The 16,470-nt window shown below is 44.9% G+C and overlaps 1 protein-coding gene across 9 annotated transcripts in view; it reads right to left on the bottom strand.

Moving 5' to 3' along the window:
• The window catches only part of SLC38A9 (solute carrier family 38 member 9), a 78,928-nt gene that overhangs the window by 47,985 nt on the left and 14,473 nt on the right, over nucleotides 1-16,470 (bottom strand). For 3 of the 9 annotated variants that reach the window (XM_084801026.1, XM_084801034.1, XM_084801033.1), the window contains one exon: nucleotides 366-498. In XM_084801026.1, the coding sequence (XP_084657152.1) occupies nucleotides 366-498 (133 nt within the window). Of the gene's footprint in view, nucleotides 1-365; nucleotides 627-3,172; nucleotides 3,258-16,470 lie in introns of all 9 variants that reach the window. The other 6 variants (XM_084801028.1, XM_084801027.1, XM_084801032.1 and 3 more) reach the window with 3 other exon arrangements.

Below are 16,470 nucleotides of genomic sequence, written 5' to 3'. Positions count from 1 at the left end.
ATGTATATAAATGTTTTTCCTTTGTAGCTTCAAACTTAAAAATTAAACAGATTACCCAGAATCTTATGCTTTCAGTCATTTCAAAAGAAATGTGTCCACCTCAGAGCTCTTGGAATCCGAGATAAGCAAACATTAAACACAAAGCTCCAAGCTACTGTCAACAGAGAGTTTCACACTTCTCTCTGTGGGTGGATGAGAATGAACGAGCCTCAAACAGGCACTCGCTACCACTACTTTGACTTTGCATGATGCTATCTTTGGACGACCCCCAGCGAAAAGGTCAAGCCCCAGGAGCTGCTCTGGTTTCAGGTGTTTACTGTCCATTTCAGCTCAACTCTAGACGAGCCGCCCGCTTTGCCTCTTACCAGTGCCTTGTCTGCAGGAGTGGTGAGCCGGCTGTAGTAGTGAATCCTCTTGTTCATAGCAGAGGCATGGTCACTAACCCTCTGAGTGACGTCATTCACACTGACGATGTTCGTTGGCTCTATATAGAAAGGCCTAAAGAAGGGAATATATACTTGACAAAAAACATTCAGGCAAAAGTTCTGGAAGTCAGCCATTGCAGAGAGTAACTTCTTGTCCTCCATTTGAAGCGGGGTGCACAAAGGCAAGGCATGCACTTCTCACTTTTGGTGGGAAAAGAAAATGTCACAAAAGATGTATTATCCTACTCACAAAGCACAGTTTTATCTCATAATACTTTTACTTTAAATGCACTTGAATCTTAAGGGATTTAGCAACAGAGCAAAAGCTTAAAGAAATCAATAAAGGGAAATATAGCAAAGAAAAACAAAATGTAGCTCTCCAACAATGTAAGTTAGATAGAGTAGTCCTTTAAAGTACTCCGGCACTCTATCAGAGAAATTATAGACAGAATGTCTCTACTCCTTCCCCTATAGGCCGAGGTTACTTCCTTTGACAAATAGAATTCCTGTTTCTCTGCTCATGTCCTGATGAGCAGTGATCTCAGTCACTTTCTCTGTGTGGCATCCACAGTGGATCAAATGCAGCATCAGAGCACGGGAGAGTGCTTGCATCACTCACTTCTCTTGGACCTTGGTAACGCACTGGAACATCCTATCACTAGGTAACGCACTGGAACATCCTATCACTAGGTAACGCACTGGAACATCCTGTCACTAGGTAACGCACTGGAACATCCTATCACTAGGTAACGCACTGGAACATCCTGTCACTAGGTAACGCACTGGAACATCCTATCACTAGGTAACGCACTGGAACATCCTGTCACTAGGTAACGCACTGGAACATCCTATCACTAGGTAACGCACTGGAACATCCTGTCACTAGGTAACGCACTGGAACATCCTATCACTAGGTAACGCACTGGAACATCCTATCACTAGGTAACGCACTGGAACATCTTATCACTAGGTAACGCACTGGAACATCCTGTCACTAGGTAATGCACTGGAACATCCTATCACTAGGTAACGCACTGGAACATCCTATCACTAGGTAACGCACTGGAACATCCTATCACTAGGTAACGCACTGGAACATCCTATCACTAGGTAACGCACTGGAACATCCTATCACTAGGTAATACACTGGAACATCCTATCACTAGGTAACGCACTGGAACATCCTGTCACTAGGTAACACACTTGAACATCCTATCACTAGGTAACGCACTGGAACATCCTGTCACTAGGTAATGCACTGGAACATCCTATCACTAGGTAACGCACTGGAACATCCTATCAGTTGGTTTCCTCCCTGGCTCTGTCCTGATGAACTGCAGGTTCTAGCTTTCAGCTGTCATCTCCAGTCAGCCCCTTCAGTGCCTTCCTGAAACCCCCTCATTTGCTTTCTAAGTTCTCCACAATAAACAGTCCACAACAGAAGGACAAGGTAGAAGTGCGTGAAGCACTTCACTCCTCTGCCAAGTCTCAGGCCCCTTGCAGTGAGAAAGAGCACTGTGTCCCAAACTGTGGATGTTACTCTCTCACGTTAGATGCTGGTAAACATGATGGAAAACAAAAACAAACCTCCGAGAGACTAATCACAGTTCCCACAGTTCCTCAACACTCACAGTTCTGCAGGAGCTTACAGTCCATTACGGCTGGTACCTGGCTTTGGAGACACTGCTATCTAAGCTCATGGGGGGCAACTCAACATCCAAGAGGATGAAAGTTTGACTTGTTCTATTTTTCTAACAAACTCTGTGATACCTAAGAAATGGGGGTGTTGAGTTTAGTCTTTTCTTTCTAACTGACAAACAGAACCTCTGAGTCACTTGTTATTTATTCTCCATGACGACATCCAAATACAGTTGGTATCAACTAGCCAACTTAATGATTTGTAACTAGAGCACTTATAAAGCAAATACATGGGCAGAGAGATCAACATGGCATATTATATATCAACCATATTGGCAAACGCATTAAGTACCATCAATAAATTTTAGGGGATATAGTGAAAATAAATAGGCAGTGGCCAAACAATCACTACTTATATATTTGGTAGTCTAATGTCCACCAATCTCTCTAAATGTTTTGATGTGATATATTATTTCTATTTCCATGGTGACAGTGACACTTAAAGGAAATGTAAAGACGGTGACATCTGGGGACCAGGACGATGGTACAGGTAGTAAAGTGCTTGCTGCACAAACATGAACTCAATTTAGATGTCTGGCTTTCACTGGCAAGCACAAGGCACGTGTCTCTAGGCCCAGTTCCGGGGAAGAGGTAGAAACAGGTGAATCACCTGAGCTCACTGGCTGGCCAAGTCAGCAGACTGACCAGCTCCAGCATAGTGAGAAACCCTGGCTTAAAAGGTACGATGGAGCGCAAAGGAGGAAGACATTCAGCACGGGCTTCTGGCCTCCAACGCACGCATGCGCACATAGACACGCACGCGCACACACCCCTGGTGGGCCCTACATCAGGGAGCTCGCATTCTACAGCACATTCCTGCAGCATCAACGCCCCACAAAATCCAAGAATGCTAACTTAAGGCAGATACTTCGGCTACTAAAAAGGACTAATATTGACAGAAAGAGAGATAGACGTTCTTCTCGTAGCCGTTTGCTCTGGAATTCAACGGCATTAATATCAACCACTAGGTTGGTTTGGAGGTCTGCTGAAAAGCAGTCCAGGAAGTCCTAGATCTTGGCTCCTGCCTCGGGCTGAAGCGTTAACTGTACCAGCTTAGTTGGCTCAGGTTCTCTGAGGACAGAGGGACTTTGAAAGCTTTTCTTTTCCAACCGTTTTCATGGAGATGTTGAGTGCCTGTTCAAACAAATATTTTGGATGTTTTTCAAAACAGATTCTCTTTTAAAATATACAATTCAGCATACTTTCAGTGAACTATTAGAAACACATGCCTAAAGCTTTGTTTGAGAAAGTGAACATATACTTCCAAAGCGAACTTTAGTTGGATCTTAAAACATTTTAAAAATGAAGACTACTACACAGAGGACAGAGTTCAGGATAAAAGACTCGAGTGCTTTCTTCCTTGAACACTTTGATTCAACTACACCTATCAGCGTTTCTCGCCATCTGGCCCGTAGTTCAGCTGTCCCCACTGAAAACAAAGAGGGTGTATTTGTCTCGCCTTGTAAATACGTATGGTCATGCCAAAAAAAAAAAAGTGTTTGAATTTTGAGCAAAATTTAAAAAATATTTTAAAATGTGACTCAATTCTCATATACTCATTTAATACGCTCATAAGCAAAGAAACCTCACTCCTACTAATGCCTCTTTTAGATTTCTTCTCCTTAAATTCCTTAAAGTCTTTTGGCTTTTCAATCTGTCTCCACCCTTTGACAGCCAAGCCATGCTTGTGTGAGGTTTATTAACAACTCCATGACTCACAGGAAGGCTAATACCAAGCATGGAAATCTTGATTTGCAATGGCTCACTTATTCACATTCCTATGGACGTTGAGGCATTCCAACAGACAGGTTGGAGTAATTTGTTAAAAAAAAAAAATGACAAGGAAATCAAGTATTCCAAAAATGTTGTACAAATAAATTTTTAAATAATGAACCCCACTGTGCTTGCTTCTACCTACTGGGTGAAACACTTTGCCAGATAGCTTTTCAAAAAAAAGGACAGAAAAAGAAGTGACTTGGGCCACTGTACCTAGAAGTCCTGCTACTGTAGAGCGCTGATGAGTGCTGGGCCGGCTTGTTTCTCACATCCTCTGAAGCCCGGACCACATCATCCCTGCACGACCCCCCTCCTACAACCCAGCTCTAAACATGGCTGCCAAGGGTGAGCCTATATAAGCCTCTCTACTTTGGCTAGTTTATTGGTATTGGTTTTCATTGTACAATTTATTGTACAAATATTATTTAAGTTCCAATCAAGTATTAAGCATTTGCCTGAGATATTAAACACTGAATAAAACATGGATCCTCAAAGATGGTATAGTAACCTGCTGTGGAGGTAGAGAAATAAGTGGTTTACACCCAGAGAGAAGAAACCAAGTGTTTCATGCAACAACGGGAGCCAGGCAATAAGGAGGGCTGTGTGATGCTCAGTTTGTGTAGGGGATAGGGTAAGTGACACAGAAGAGGGAACGCACACACACATACACACCACACACACACATACACACACTACATATACACACCATATATACACACCACATCCACACACCCACACCACACACACACACACACACACACACACACACACACACACACACACGGCAGGGAGGAGAAGAGAAAGAATCAAAAGACAAAGCATGAGACCTATTTTAAAAGCACATGTTGGTCGGTAGATGGGGTATTTCACACGCTAACACGGGGTTTAACCCTAATGGAAGGAAGCATCGTGTCTGTTTCTTTGACTGAATCTTGGCTCTCTAACTTCACGCGTAAGGGTGCCCTGGAGTTAGCTCACAGGCGTTCCCAGAGGTCACGAACAGGAGCTCTCCCCTCTACTCTCACTCCACTGGTGGCTTCATGGAACTTGAAGCCACATCCATTCTGCCCATACTTACAGGAGGATGTGCACATCGAATAGCTGGCTTGTGTATGCGACTGCTTAGCCACTGGGCCGCCCTCTCCCACCTGTTGGTCCTCACCGTCCAGCACACTAACCACCGCCCCTCAAACACTGAGAGCACATAGCTTCTTCAGGACCTTTGCTCCTGATTCTGGGTAAACAGGAACCTATGATGGCCTTTTATCTAGACCCCTGCACAGCTTGTTTGTCATTTCCCGTAGCTCTTCCCTGAGTTATCCCTTTCTCAACAAGACACTTGATCACTGTGGTCGCCATTACATCTACCATTTCAGCATCTCTTCTACACTCTTGCTATCCGCCTCCGCTCCACGTTTCCAACCCTTTGCAGCTACATGACCTAGTACTTATTTGACAAGTACGTACTTTTTGGTCCTACCACGTTTCCAACCCTTTGCAGCTACACGACCTAGTACTTATTTGACAAGTACGTACTTTTTGGTCCCCTCTGGTGAAATGCAAGCTCTCGAGGGGCAGGGTTTTGTTGTTGTTGTTGTCACTAGCATATTCTCAGAGCCAACAACTGTACTTGGTATGTCACATGAGATGTACAAAATGTGGTGAGTGTGTGTGTGTGGGGGGAGGTTGGGTGTTTATGTCAGTGGTAATGCACTTAAAAATGTGGTAAGGGAGTCAGGTGTGGTAGTGCATGCCTGTAATCCCAGTACTGGAGGCAGAGGCTGACAGATCTCGGTGAGTTCGAGGCCAGCCTGGTCTACAAAGTGAGTGCAGGACAGCCAAGGCTACACAGAGAAACCCTGTCTTGAAAACAAAACAAAAACCAAAAAATGTGATAAGGGAATAGAGAATAAACCAGTACTTGAAGAAAAATGTGTGTGCATTGTGTGTGCAGGTGTGTGCATGTGCGTGCGGGATGCGCAGGCACGGAGGCCAGAGGCTGACATGGGGGTCCTCTTCAGTCATCCCCCATGTTACTTTTTGAGATGAGGAAGCTGGACCTCATCACATTGGCTGACTGGCCAATGAGCTCTAGGGATCTATCTGACTGTCTCCCTGTCAGGCCCTCCTAGAGGTGGGATCACAGGTGCCTGCCACTGCCCAGTGTTTATGGGGTGCTGGGGATCCAAACTCAGGGTTTCACACTTGTGTGCAAGCACTTTATGGAATGAGCCACCTTGTCTGATCCAAGGGAAAAATCATTTTGAAATAACTTTTGATTGCTACCCAGAAAGTGGAGAAGTATCAAAGTGTCAAATGTTGTACAAATTAAGCAGCAGCCTGCAAGCACACTAAAGAGCAGAAATCTGCCCTATTAGCTACGAATGCGCCCAGGGCTTTCCCTTCGTTTCCTTCTGCCCAGTGATCCTTTCTACAGAAACCTGTGATCCAGAAAGGCGCTGAGATCTTCCAGTACTGTCTGGAGATCCGCTCATGCACTTTCACAGCAGCTGGGCAGCTCTTCCACTTTGGAAGAGGGTAGTTCCGTCCACTAACTCACCCCACAGAAAGATAGGCCACCTTTTATGGGCTCCCCCTGTATCAATGGTGTGTGTGTGTGTGTGTGTGTGTGTGTGTGTGTGTGTGTGTGTGTGTGTGATTCTGTGTGTTTGGAGCACTGATAAGTACTTGAATGTAGAGATTAAAATGAACAAAACAAAGAGTGTTAGGAATGAAGGGGGACACTGAAGAGTGCAAAAGAAGAGAAGAGAGCTTGGGGCTACATACTGACTGACTCCAACTTAGCCGTATTATACTAACAATACCAGTATTTTGAGCTTTGACAACTGTATGGAATCTGGGGCACGGGGGCTCATGTCTGCAATCCTAGTACTCAGGACGATGTGGCAGAAATACTGTTAGTTTGAGGCTAGCCTGGGCTGTATAATGAGTTCCAGGCCAGCTTGTGCTACAGAGAGAGAGAAAGAGACCTACTCAAAAAACTAATCTACAGAACAAAATTTGTATGAAACATCAAAATAAACAAATAGTATTGCAAATATTAAATGTAAAAAAAATACTGAGCAAATTTCAACAATACCATATAATCACTCTGAGACTGGGTTGAATTTGAAATTAGCCTAAATAATTGTTACAATGTTATTTTAAAACACATATTAGAGGCTTGTTACTTTAAAGTGAACTTTTGCTAAACTGTTAGTATATACAACTTAATTTTTATCAACATTGCTTATAATTAAAGTTTTTGTGGCATATGATAATTTATTGGGTATATGAAATTAAATGTAAGAAAGTAAACATGTAGTTTGCAAATGGATGAATACATAGGCACATTTACATGGAGTCCAGTTTTTAAGACTGCTACTGTTATTTTTCTTGTTATGTATTTACTTACTTATATTATGCATGTGTTTTTCCTGTATGTATGTCTGTGTCCCACATGAGTGCTTAGTGCCTGTGGAGGCCAGAAAAGGGTGTTGGTTCCCCTAGGCCTAGAATTTTGGACAGTTGTAAGAGGTAATGTGGGTGTTAGGAATTGAACCTGCGTCCTCTGGAAGATCAGCCGGTGCTCATAAGCATCACACTCTTTCTAGCCCCGTGGTTACTTTTTAACTGATAAGAACAGTATGATAAAGAAGGTTTAGAAAACACAAATACTAATGAACACTTGGTTGAAGGTTATATATGCCCTATTTAAGAATTCTAAACTGTTAACTTAGTTGCAAGTAAACATCTTTATCAAAAACATATGGCAAAGAACTTGAACTGAAAATTAATTCTCAGGCTCATATTATCCTAATTAAATACAGATTCAACTAAGAATGAATTTCAAAATTATTTCTATGTAATTCATGTTTCAAATTTTGGCTCTCAAAAATGCCATAAATCGATGTTTTAATTCTACTGTGCTGAGGGCAGAAAAAAATACACTCTCTGTTATGTACCCTCTCTCTGTTACAAAATGATCTGAAATAGAAACGCAAGGATTCGGTTGTTATTTTCTTTTTCAGTATTATCATGGAAGATGAGAGTCACATAAGCACAAGAAGTGTCACACCGCGTTCAGATGGGTGCACCTGTGGGGAAACACCAACAACAGGTGTCTTCGCTTTTCTATAGGTTGATGTCAATGGTGATACCACCATTCCACCTCAGCTTGTATTTAGAGAAAGTGATTCCACATAGGACGTGGTGAGTGACATTCCCCGAAACGAGACAAGAAAGTGGGGACTTCAAGCAGCTTCTCCTTATCCACTATATGTGAATGCCAAAATAAAATCAAAAGAGTCTCAATATACTTATGTGCAATAATTGCAAGGGATATCAATGTTAGACTTTGAAACAAAGTGCTTGTTTTAATTATAAGTAAAGATAGGTTTCAGATAGCAGGGCCATGCTAATTGTTATTCTTCCTTTTACACAAATCAAACCAAAACAAAACAAAACAAAAACCCCTCAAAGTATGACTTTCCAGCTTTTGTAACCTAACTATTCCATAATTTGGGGGGAGGGGGATAAGAAACATGATAGGCTAGTGGCTACCATTTTAACCAAAAATTTAACTACATTTTAGCACTGAACTAACATTTTTTTCTCTTAGAAAATTGAAATAATGAAAAAAGGTAAAGAATACACAGACACACACATGGGGGCGTATCTTGCTTTTAAGCTCTATATATGGCACTAAGTGCCTTAAAAAAATATGCTGCCCAGTGTGGCCTTGACCTCCTAGTTCAAATAACTGCCACTGTGCCTAGTCTGTTTTTGCTATTTTAGTGTACTCACTCAGAAACTGAAAACCAAATCCCTGAACATTCTTTAATTATATCTCTGAAGAAAATGAGCCTCTTAATCATCACTCTTAATTCATTTTTCAAGGATATATTTATTTTATGTGTATGGGTATTTTGCCTGCATGTATGTCTGTGCACCATATGTGTGCCTGGTGCACTTGGAGGCCGGGTAGCAGAGGGCTTCAGTGAGCCGCCAGTGGGTGCTGAAAATTGAACCTAGCTCCTCTATAAGAAAAAGAGCTCTAGTCAGGTGTAGTAGTGGCACACGCCTTTAATCCCAGCACTCAGGAGACAGAGGCAGGCAGATCTCTGTGAGTTCGAGGCCAGCCTGGTCTATACAAAGTGAGTCTAGGACAGCCAAGGCTACACAGAGAAACCTTGTCTCAGAAAAATAAAAAGACCAAGCAAAACAACAACAACAATAAGAATAAGAGCTCTGAGCCACCTCTCCAGCCCCTGTCTTCTCTTAATTTTATCCTTCAGAATGCTGGTGCTGCAAAGGCAAAGCCTGGTGGAGCCTGAAGGAAGAAATTAAACTACGGCCTCCTGTCTCATTAATGGCCTTAAGGCCGCCTTAACAGAGGTTTTGAATAGCATTAGTTAACTTGCTCTTTAGCTCTTCTGCCATGTAAAGACACAGCCCTTACTAGACCTTCATCTTAGACTTTCCAGGCTCCAGAACTTCGAGAAAACAAATGTGTTCTCTTCACGCATTACAGAGTACGGTAGAAGCACAAAACAGAGTGAGACTTAAGAGGACATTTCTTCTACACATTAAGCTTTAGGCACTGTGGTGACTTCCAGGGCAGGGAGGATGGCCTAACGGGTACAGCGCTTGCTGCCATGAACACGAGGGCCTGAGTTTGGTTTGCAGTGACCACGTACAAAGCTGTGCATGGTAGCCTATCTATAACCTCAGTGCTGAGAGCACAGGCAGATCCCGGAAGCTCACTGGCCAGCCAGCCTGCACTAACGGATGCGCTTCGGGCTCAGTGAGAAACTCTGTCTCAAAAAACAAAACAAAAAACCAAGGCGAGAGAGACAGGAAGACACTGATCTAGACCTTTAACTTCTATCTGAATGGTTCCCTGAACACATGCAAACACCTATACATGGACAGAACACACACACACACACACACACACACACACACACACACACACACACACACGATTCTCAAGAAAGGAAGATGAGCTTAGATAGCCAGTGGCAACGCTCCACCAACTGGCCGTTTAGGTGCTCAAGGCTGGCTGTATCCTCAACTCAGATGTCAGGAGTAACTCCAGCAGAGACCCCGGCTATGTGTGCGGCATATTGTCCTCCAGACCAGCCCCAGAATAACGGAAGACTGGTTAACGCTGAAGTCCAGGGTGAAACTCTTCTTGTCAAATGACCAGCGAATGTTTATGTACAGCAATGGTTCTCAACCGCCCTAATGCGGCGGCCCTTTAACACAGTGAACCCCCAACCATAAAACTATTTTGTTGCTATCTCATAACTGTAATTTTACTGTTGTGAATCAGCATAAATATTTGATATACAAGATATATGACATAAGACTCCTGTTAAAGGGTCATTAAATCCCAAAGGGTTTGCAACCTACAGACTGAGACACACTGACATACAGCAAAGTTTTCTAAGCAAAATACAAGATATATTTTAGGGAAAGAAAACAAATAGTGATAAGATAAAATGCAAAATTGGTATACTGCAACAGGGTGTTTCCCACGCGCCTGGCAGGAGGAGTCTAAACTGGCGCGGTCTCTCTAGAAGGCAACTTTGCCTTGTGGTGTTAAGAACCTACACTGTGTGCACGTGGTACTTTGATAACTGTCCTCTGAGACTCTCTTAGGAGGTCAAAAGTATGATGGAAAGTCATGTAGAAACCCCGTATCATAGCACTATTTGAATGAACTAAAACTGCCAACAAGGGAAGTGAAACGGTCAGGCAGGTGCAGCGCTTGCTTTGCAAGCGTTAATAACCCGAGCTCAATCCTTCAGACCCACAGGGTGGAACAAGGACAGACAGAAGTGCCCTGTGACCGCCACATGCACACCACCACATGTGTGCTCATGCATACAGAGCACACACACGATGATAGTAACTATAAAAACTGTGAATGGTTTAATATTCATATGTGATAAATTATATTTTAAGATGATATTTAGAAATCATTCCTAATATGATTTCTTTCTTGTGGTCTCAGAGTTTTGTTTTTCTTTGTTTTTTCAGTACTGGGGTAGAACGCATCGTCCCACACACGCTTGGCACGTGTTCTCCAGCCTTCAAAGACTCGTAAGGACAATCTGTACTGCAAATGCACAGCTATGTTTTTAACCTGCCACGTCACATAGCAGTTTTTGCTTCTGTTTCTGTCCCTAGGGTTTCTAACAGTCAAAACCTTTTAAAAGAGCAACGGTTCATTTTTTTCATGTGCACAAATGCTTGGCTATATGTACGCATGCGGACCCTACGTGTGCCTGGTACTCGTGGAGTTCAGGGGTGGTGGGTCCCCTGGAGCTGGAGCTATGGATGGTTGTGAGCACCGTGTGGGTGCTGGGCACTGAACCGGGGTCCTCTGCAGGAGCAGGAAGTGCTCCTCACTGATGAGCCAGTCCTCCAGGCCAACAGCTGAAAGCTCTGGATTACACTGTGGAAAGATTTTCCGTTCCGGCTGGAGAAGTGGCTCATCAGTGAAGAGCACTGGCTGCTCTTGCAGAGGACCTGGGTTCAACTCTCAGCACCCACGTGGCAGCTCACAATCCTCTGTGACGTCAGTTCCAGAGGACCTGACCACCTCTTCTGGCTTCCGTGGCATCAGGTGTGGACGTGGCTGCACAGCATGCATGGAGCCAAAGCACTCATGAAAATCAACCTCTTTTTAAAAATTTTAGGTTTGTTTCATGGTTTGAACTTGAGGGAGAAGCTAGAGATTAATAAAAGAAGTGGTGTTAATTACAATGCTGTGCGTGTTGTGTGTGAGTGTGTGTGTGAGAGTGTGTGCACATGTGTGTGTGTGTATATCTGTGTGAGTGTGTGTGTGTGTGAGAGTGTGTGCACATGTGTGTATGTGTGTGTATATCTGTGAGTGTGTGAGAGTATGTGCATATGTGTGTATATCTGTGAGTGTGAGTGTGTGTGTGTGTGTGTGTGTGTGTATCTGTGAGTGTGTGTATGTGTGTGTATATCTGTGAGTGTGTGTGTGTGTGTGTGTGTGTGTGTGTGTGTGGTGATAGAGATTGAACTAGGGCTTTTTGTATTTGAAACCAGAACTCTACAAGTAAGCTGTATCTCCAGCCCCAAAATGTTTTTACTAAAAACAAGTAAGCATGAGGGATGAAATTAAGGTGAGCGGCCCCCACCCCTTTTAACTTCTCCAGAAACAAAGCCAGACGCATTCTCATGGGTCATATCAGTGTGGAGCACCCAGGGCTGCTTACATCGGAGCGCCTGGAGCTCCTCGGGCGAGGTCAGGGACCAGCAGCACGTGGTCCAGGAGAAAAAAATGAGGGCCATTGCCTGTTTCCATTAATAAAACTGGATTTAAACATGACAAGGCTCATGCAGTGATGGAGTGCCTGTGCTGCCTTCCACTCTAAAACAGCAGAGGTGAGGCCATATGCTCACATAGCCGGAAATGTAGAAGAAAAGTTACCTAGCCCCTGACTCTAAGAATGTATGGTCGGAGCACTTTGGGACTCAGAACCTGAGCAGAGTTTCCCGAATGCCACTATCAGATTTCCCTTAGGGATGCTTATACACACACATTCCCGGGCCTCATTCAGCTGAACTCTCACAGCTTGCAGAGCGCCCAACACTAGTGGTTCTCAAGCTGTGGGTCAAGACCCCTTTGGAGGTCACACATCAGATCTCCTGCTTACCATTTATTTACACTGTGATTCCTAACAGTAACAAAATTACAGTTACAAAAGTAGCAACAAAGTAATTTTATGGTTCCTCACCACATCATTAGGAACTGTATTAAAGGGTAGCAGTGTCAGGAGGGTTGAGAACCGCTGCCCTAGGAAGTTGAGAACCGCTGCCCTAGGCCCTAAGCAGTGTAAATGGCACCAGCGTGCGCATTCAGCCATCTATGACTCCACAGGGTTTGGGAGTGCTGGCTCAGACTGGGTTTAACTAGTATTCTCCTACTAAAACATAAGTTTTGAAGATACACAGATTTTTAAATTATTTTTAGCCATTGTGTCATTTTGTTTTGATTTTTCTTTCTTTCTTTCTTTCTTTCTTTCTTTTTTTTTTTTTTTTACTCTTTTCTTTCCTCTCTCTCTCTCTCTCTGGCCAGAAAGAAATACTGAACTGAACAAGCTTAATGTTTGTTGGCAAAAGGGAAGAATGGAGAAAGAAAGGGAAATGAGGGGGAAAAGCACAAAAAGATGACAAGAGAGAAGAAAACAGAAAAAGGAAGGCAGGGAAGAACAGAGACACACAAACGACTAGGGCACGGCTTACAGACGCCGTTACTGTGTGACTCAATGTCAATCAACAAGAATGACATAGGCGTGTATGTTCCCGTGATTCCGTCTAATGCATCACAGGAAAGGCATCTGGGGCGGGAAGCGTGCTTCCGTGTGCGGGACTGTTTCCTTAGGGGCTGGGAAGCGTGCTTCCGTGTGCGGGACTGTTTCCTTAGGGGCGGGAAGCGTGCTTCCGTGTGCGGGACTGTTTCCTTAGGGGCGGGAAGCGTGCTTCCGTGTGCGGGACTGTTTCCTTAGGGGCGGGAAGCGTGCTTCCGTGTGCGGGACTGTTTCCTTAGGGGCGGGAAGCGTGCTTCCGTGTGCGGGACTGTTTCCTTAGGGGCGGGAAGCGTGCTTCCGTGTGCGGGACTGTTTCCTTAGGGGCGGGAAGCGTGCTTCCGTGTGCGGGACTGTTTCCTCAGGGGCGGGAAGCGTGCTTCCGTGTGCGGGACTGTTTCCTCAGGGGCGGGAAGCGTGCTTCCGTGTGCGGGGACTGTTTCCTTAGGGGCGGGAAGCGTGCTTCCGTGTGCGGGGACTGTTTCCTTAGGGGCGGGAAGCGTGCTTCCGTGTGCGGGGACTGTTTCCTTAGGGGCGGGAAGCGTGCTTCCGTGTGCGGGACTGTTTCCTTAGGGGCGGGAAGCGTGCTTCCGTGTGCGGGGACTGTTTCCTTAGGGGCGGGAAGCGTGCTTCCGTGTGCGGGGACTGTTTCCTTAGGGGCGGGAAGCGTGCTTCCGTGTGCGGGGACTGTTTCCTTAGGGGCGGGAAGCGTGCTTCCGTGTGCGGGGACTGTTTCCTTAGGGGCGGGAAGCGTGCTTCCGTGTGCGGGACTGTTTCCTTAGGGGCTGGGAAGCGTGCTTCCGTGTGCGGGGACTGTTTCCTTAGGGGCGGGAAGCGTGCTTCCGTGTGCGGGACTGTTTCCTTAGGATTCCAGGTTTGATTCTACAGACCCTTTTCATGATCCTCCTCCTAAATCTTTCCTAATTAGAAAAAACCAAAACACAACAGAATAAGCAGGAGGAGGAGGAGAAGGAGGAGGAGGAGGAGGAGGAGGAGGAGGAGGAGGAGGAGGAGGAGGAGGGAAATCGGCATCAGCCCACAGCAGCACTGGTGATGGAGGCATGATGCTCCAGACAGCCAGCTTGTCGTTTTGAATCTTGTTTGTGTCTGAAGAATAAGGATGCTGTACTTTACTTTGTTCTCATCAGGAGAGCACTGTGCGGCAGATCATGTGAACGGTACTCAGGAAGCATCACTCATGTGCTGGGGATGTTGCTCAGCAGAGCAGCATTTGCCGAGCACATGCCAGGCTCTGGGTGAGCCCCAACACTGCAAAGCTAACCAAATGAATAAAGGGAATAAGCACTGCTAACATTGGGGTGCACGTCTGGTTTTGCTTCCTTTTCACTTTACGTAAGATAGAATAACAATCACACACAGTCTAATCTTCAGTGTAATTATTTTCTTAGTTTGATGTTGTAAAACAGGGTCTCCAGTAGCCCAGGCTGGTCTGGAATTCACAGTCCCCGTAAGTCTTAGCTCCCAAGTGCTGGGACTGCAGGCTGCGCCGCTGTGGGCATGTGTCAGCTTCTCTTGACAACATGACTTTCAATGTATGTGAGCTTCATCCAGCACTCCCAGAGAGCTGCCTGTCCCCAGCTTCCCAGCAGTGAGACTAGAAGCCTGCGTCACTGCACCAACTACTTAGGTGGTTTCTGGGGATTGAGCTCAGCTCTAAGGCAGGGGCTATAGACTAAGCTGTCTCCCTAAGACCACAGAACAATTCATGTGCATCATTAGCACCTGGCTTTAAATTCCTTGAAAGCAACATTGAATCTCTTGTTATCACTACTGGCCTCAAGCTCTGTGGTGCTATTGTACCATTGCGCAAACACCTTCTCACTAGACACTTGAGTTAACACCGAGCAGACAAAGGTGGGACCGTAACTCTTCATAGCTTTTATGATCAACAAAACATCTTTGACTTGACCCTGCAGAGCATCAATCAAAGCCCCGAAGGCTCCCATGGTTTTCCGGCTTCTCTTAGTAATGCCAATGAGGAAGGAAGGAAGGAAGGAAGGAAGGAAGGACAACTAAGTATGGCAAACTTCCCAGAAAGTAGGAAAAAAACAAACCAAACACACAGACAAACCCAGATCTAACTCAGGTGAGCAGATACTGACGGGGATCATTTAAAAAATAACTCTAGGAGAGAGAGGAGGGAAAAAAAACCCCACCAAAACAAAGAAATTGAGAGAATAAAAGGATTCCAATGAGACTAGAAAAAAAAAACTTAATCTAACAACAAAATCACACATAAACTTAAGGTATTCTAACACTAAGACCAAGATTCTTTTTCTTTAAGCATTTGGCAAAAATATAATTCAAGGGAAAAAAAATAACAGAAGAAGGTGGAAAAGTACAGAGGTAACTAGGCCAAGGAAAGAAAAAGAAAAAGAAAGAAAGAAAAAGAGGTTGAAGGGAAAGGAGCAGGGGGAGAACAGGAAGTAGAGGTGGGTTTGATGAAGGCAGCAGTACAATTTGTAGTTCACACAGCACAGTGTCACCAGGGATAACGGAGGTCCCACCCACCCATCTGGGACTGATTGGCAGCAAGCTCTGCATTATGCAATTCACAGCAGCTTAGCAAACCAGCCCTCCTGGGGAAGATCCTTCTCTGTTCCTCCCCCTCCCCCTCCCCCTATGGAGTTTAAGATCTCATCCAGGGCCTTGTGTCTGCTAAGGACACTGTCTACCACTACCCAGTTTCCCTCACTCTTGTTGTCTGTGTAACCCTGAACTATAAAACCATCAGGCACTAGGGGGCCACTCCCAAGCACTGCATGAGCTGACATGCACTCACCCCTTTACCTCGCTGATCTACAGTGACAGCGTTGGTGGCAGGTGGAATGACGGAGGCTGCTCACTCACACACAGACGCTCTAAGAAGCAGGGTGCCATGACGTACCTTACGTGCTCTGAGGGCTTGAGGAACACTCTGAATTTGAAATGTTCAATTCGGGGCTGGAGGGATGGCTCTGTGGTTAAGAGCACTGGCTGTACTTCCAGAGGTCCTGAGTTCAACTCCCAGCAGCCACAAGGTGGCTCACAGCCATCTATGCTGGAGTCTGACGCCCTCTTGTGGCATGCAGGCGTACATGCAGACAGAGCACTCACACAGGAAAGCTAATTCTATCCTTATCAGAGCTTCTCAGAGCACCACCCATGTTATCAGTTAGCAAAAGCTTGGAAACTTTCAGTACTGGAATAAAGGCAGCATGTAA

The sequence above is a fragment of the Acomys minous genome (genome assembly GCF_964271855.1).
Source record: "Acomys minous genome assembly, chromosome: 11".
NCBI lineage: Eukaryota > Metazoa > Chordata > Mammalia > Rodentia > Muridae > Acomys > Acomys minous.
The sequence above is the reverse complement of the archived record's forward strand: the minus strand, read 5'-3'. Positions and strand labels throughout refer to the sequence as shown.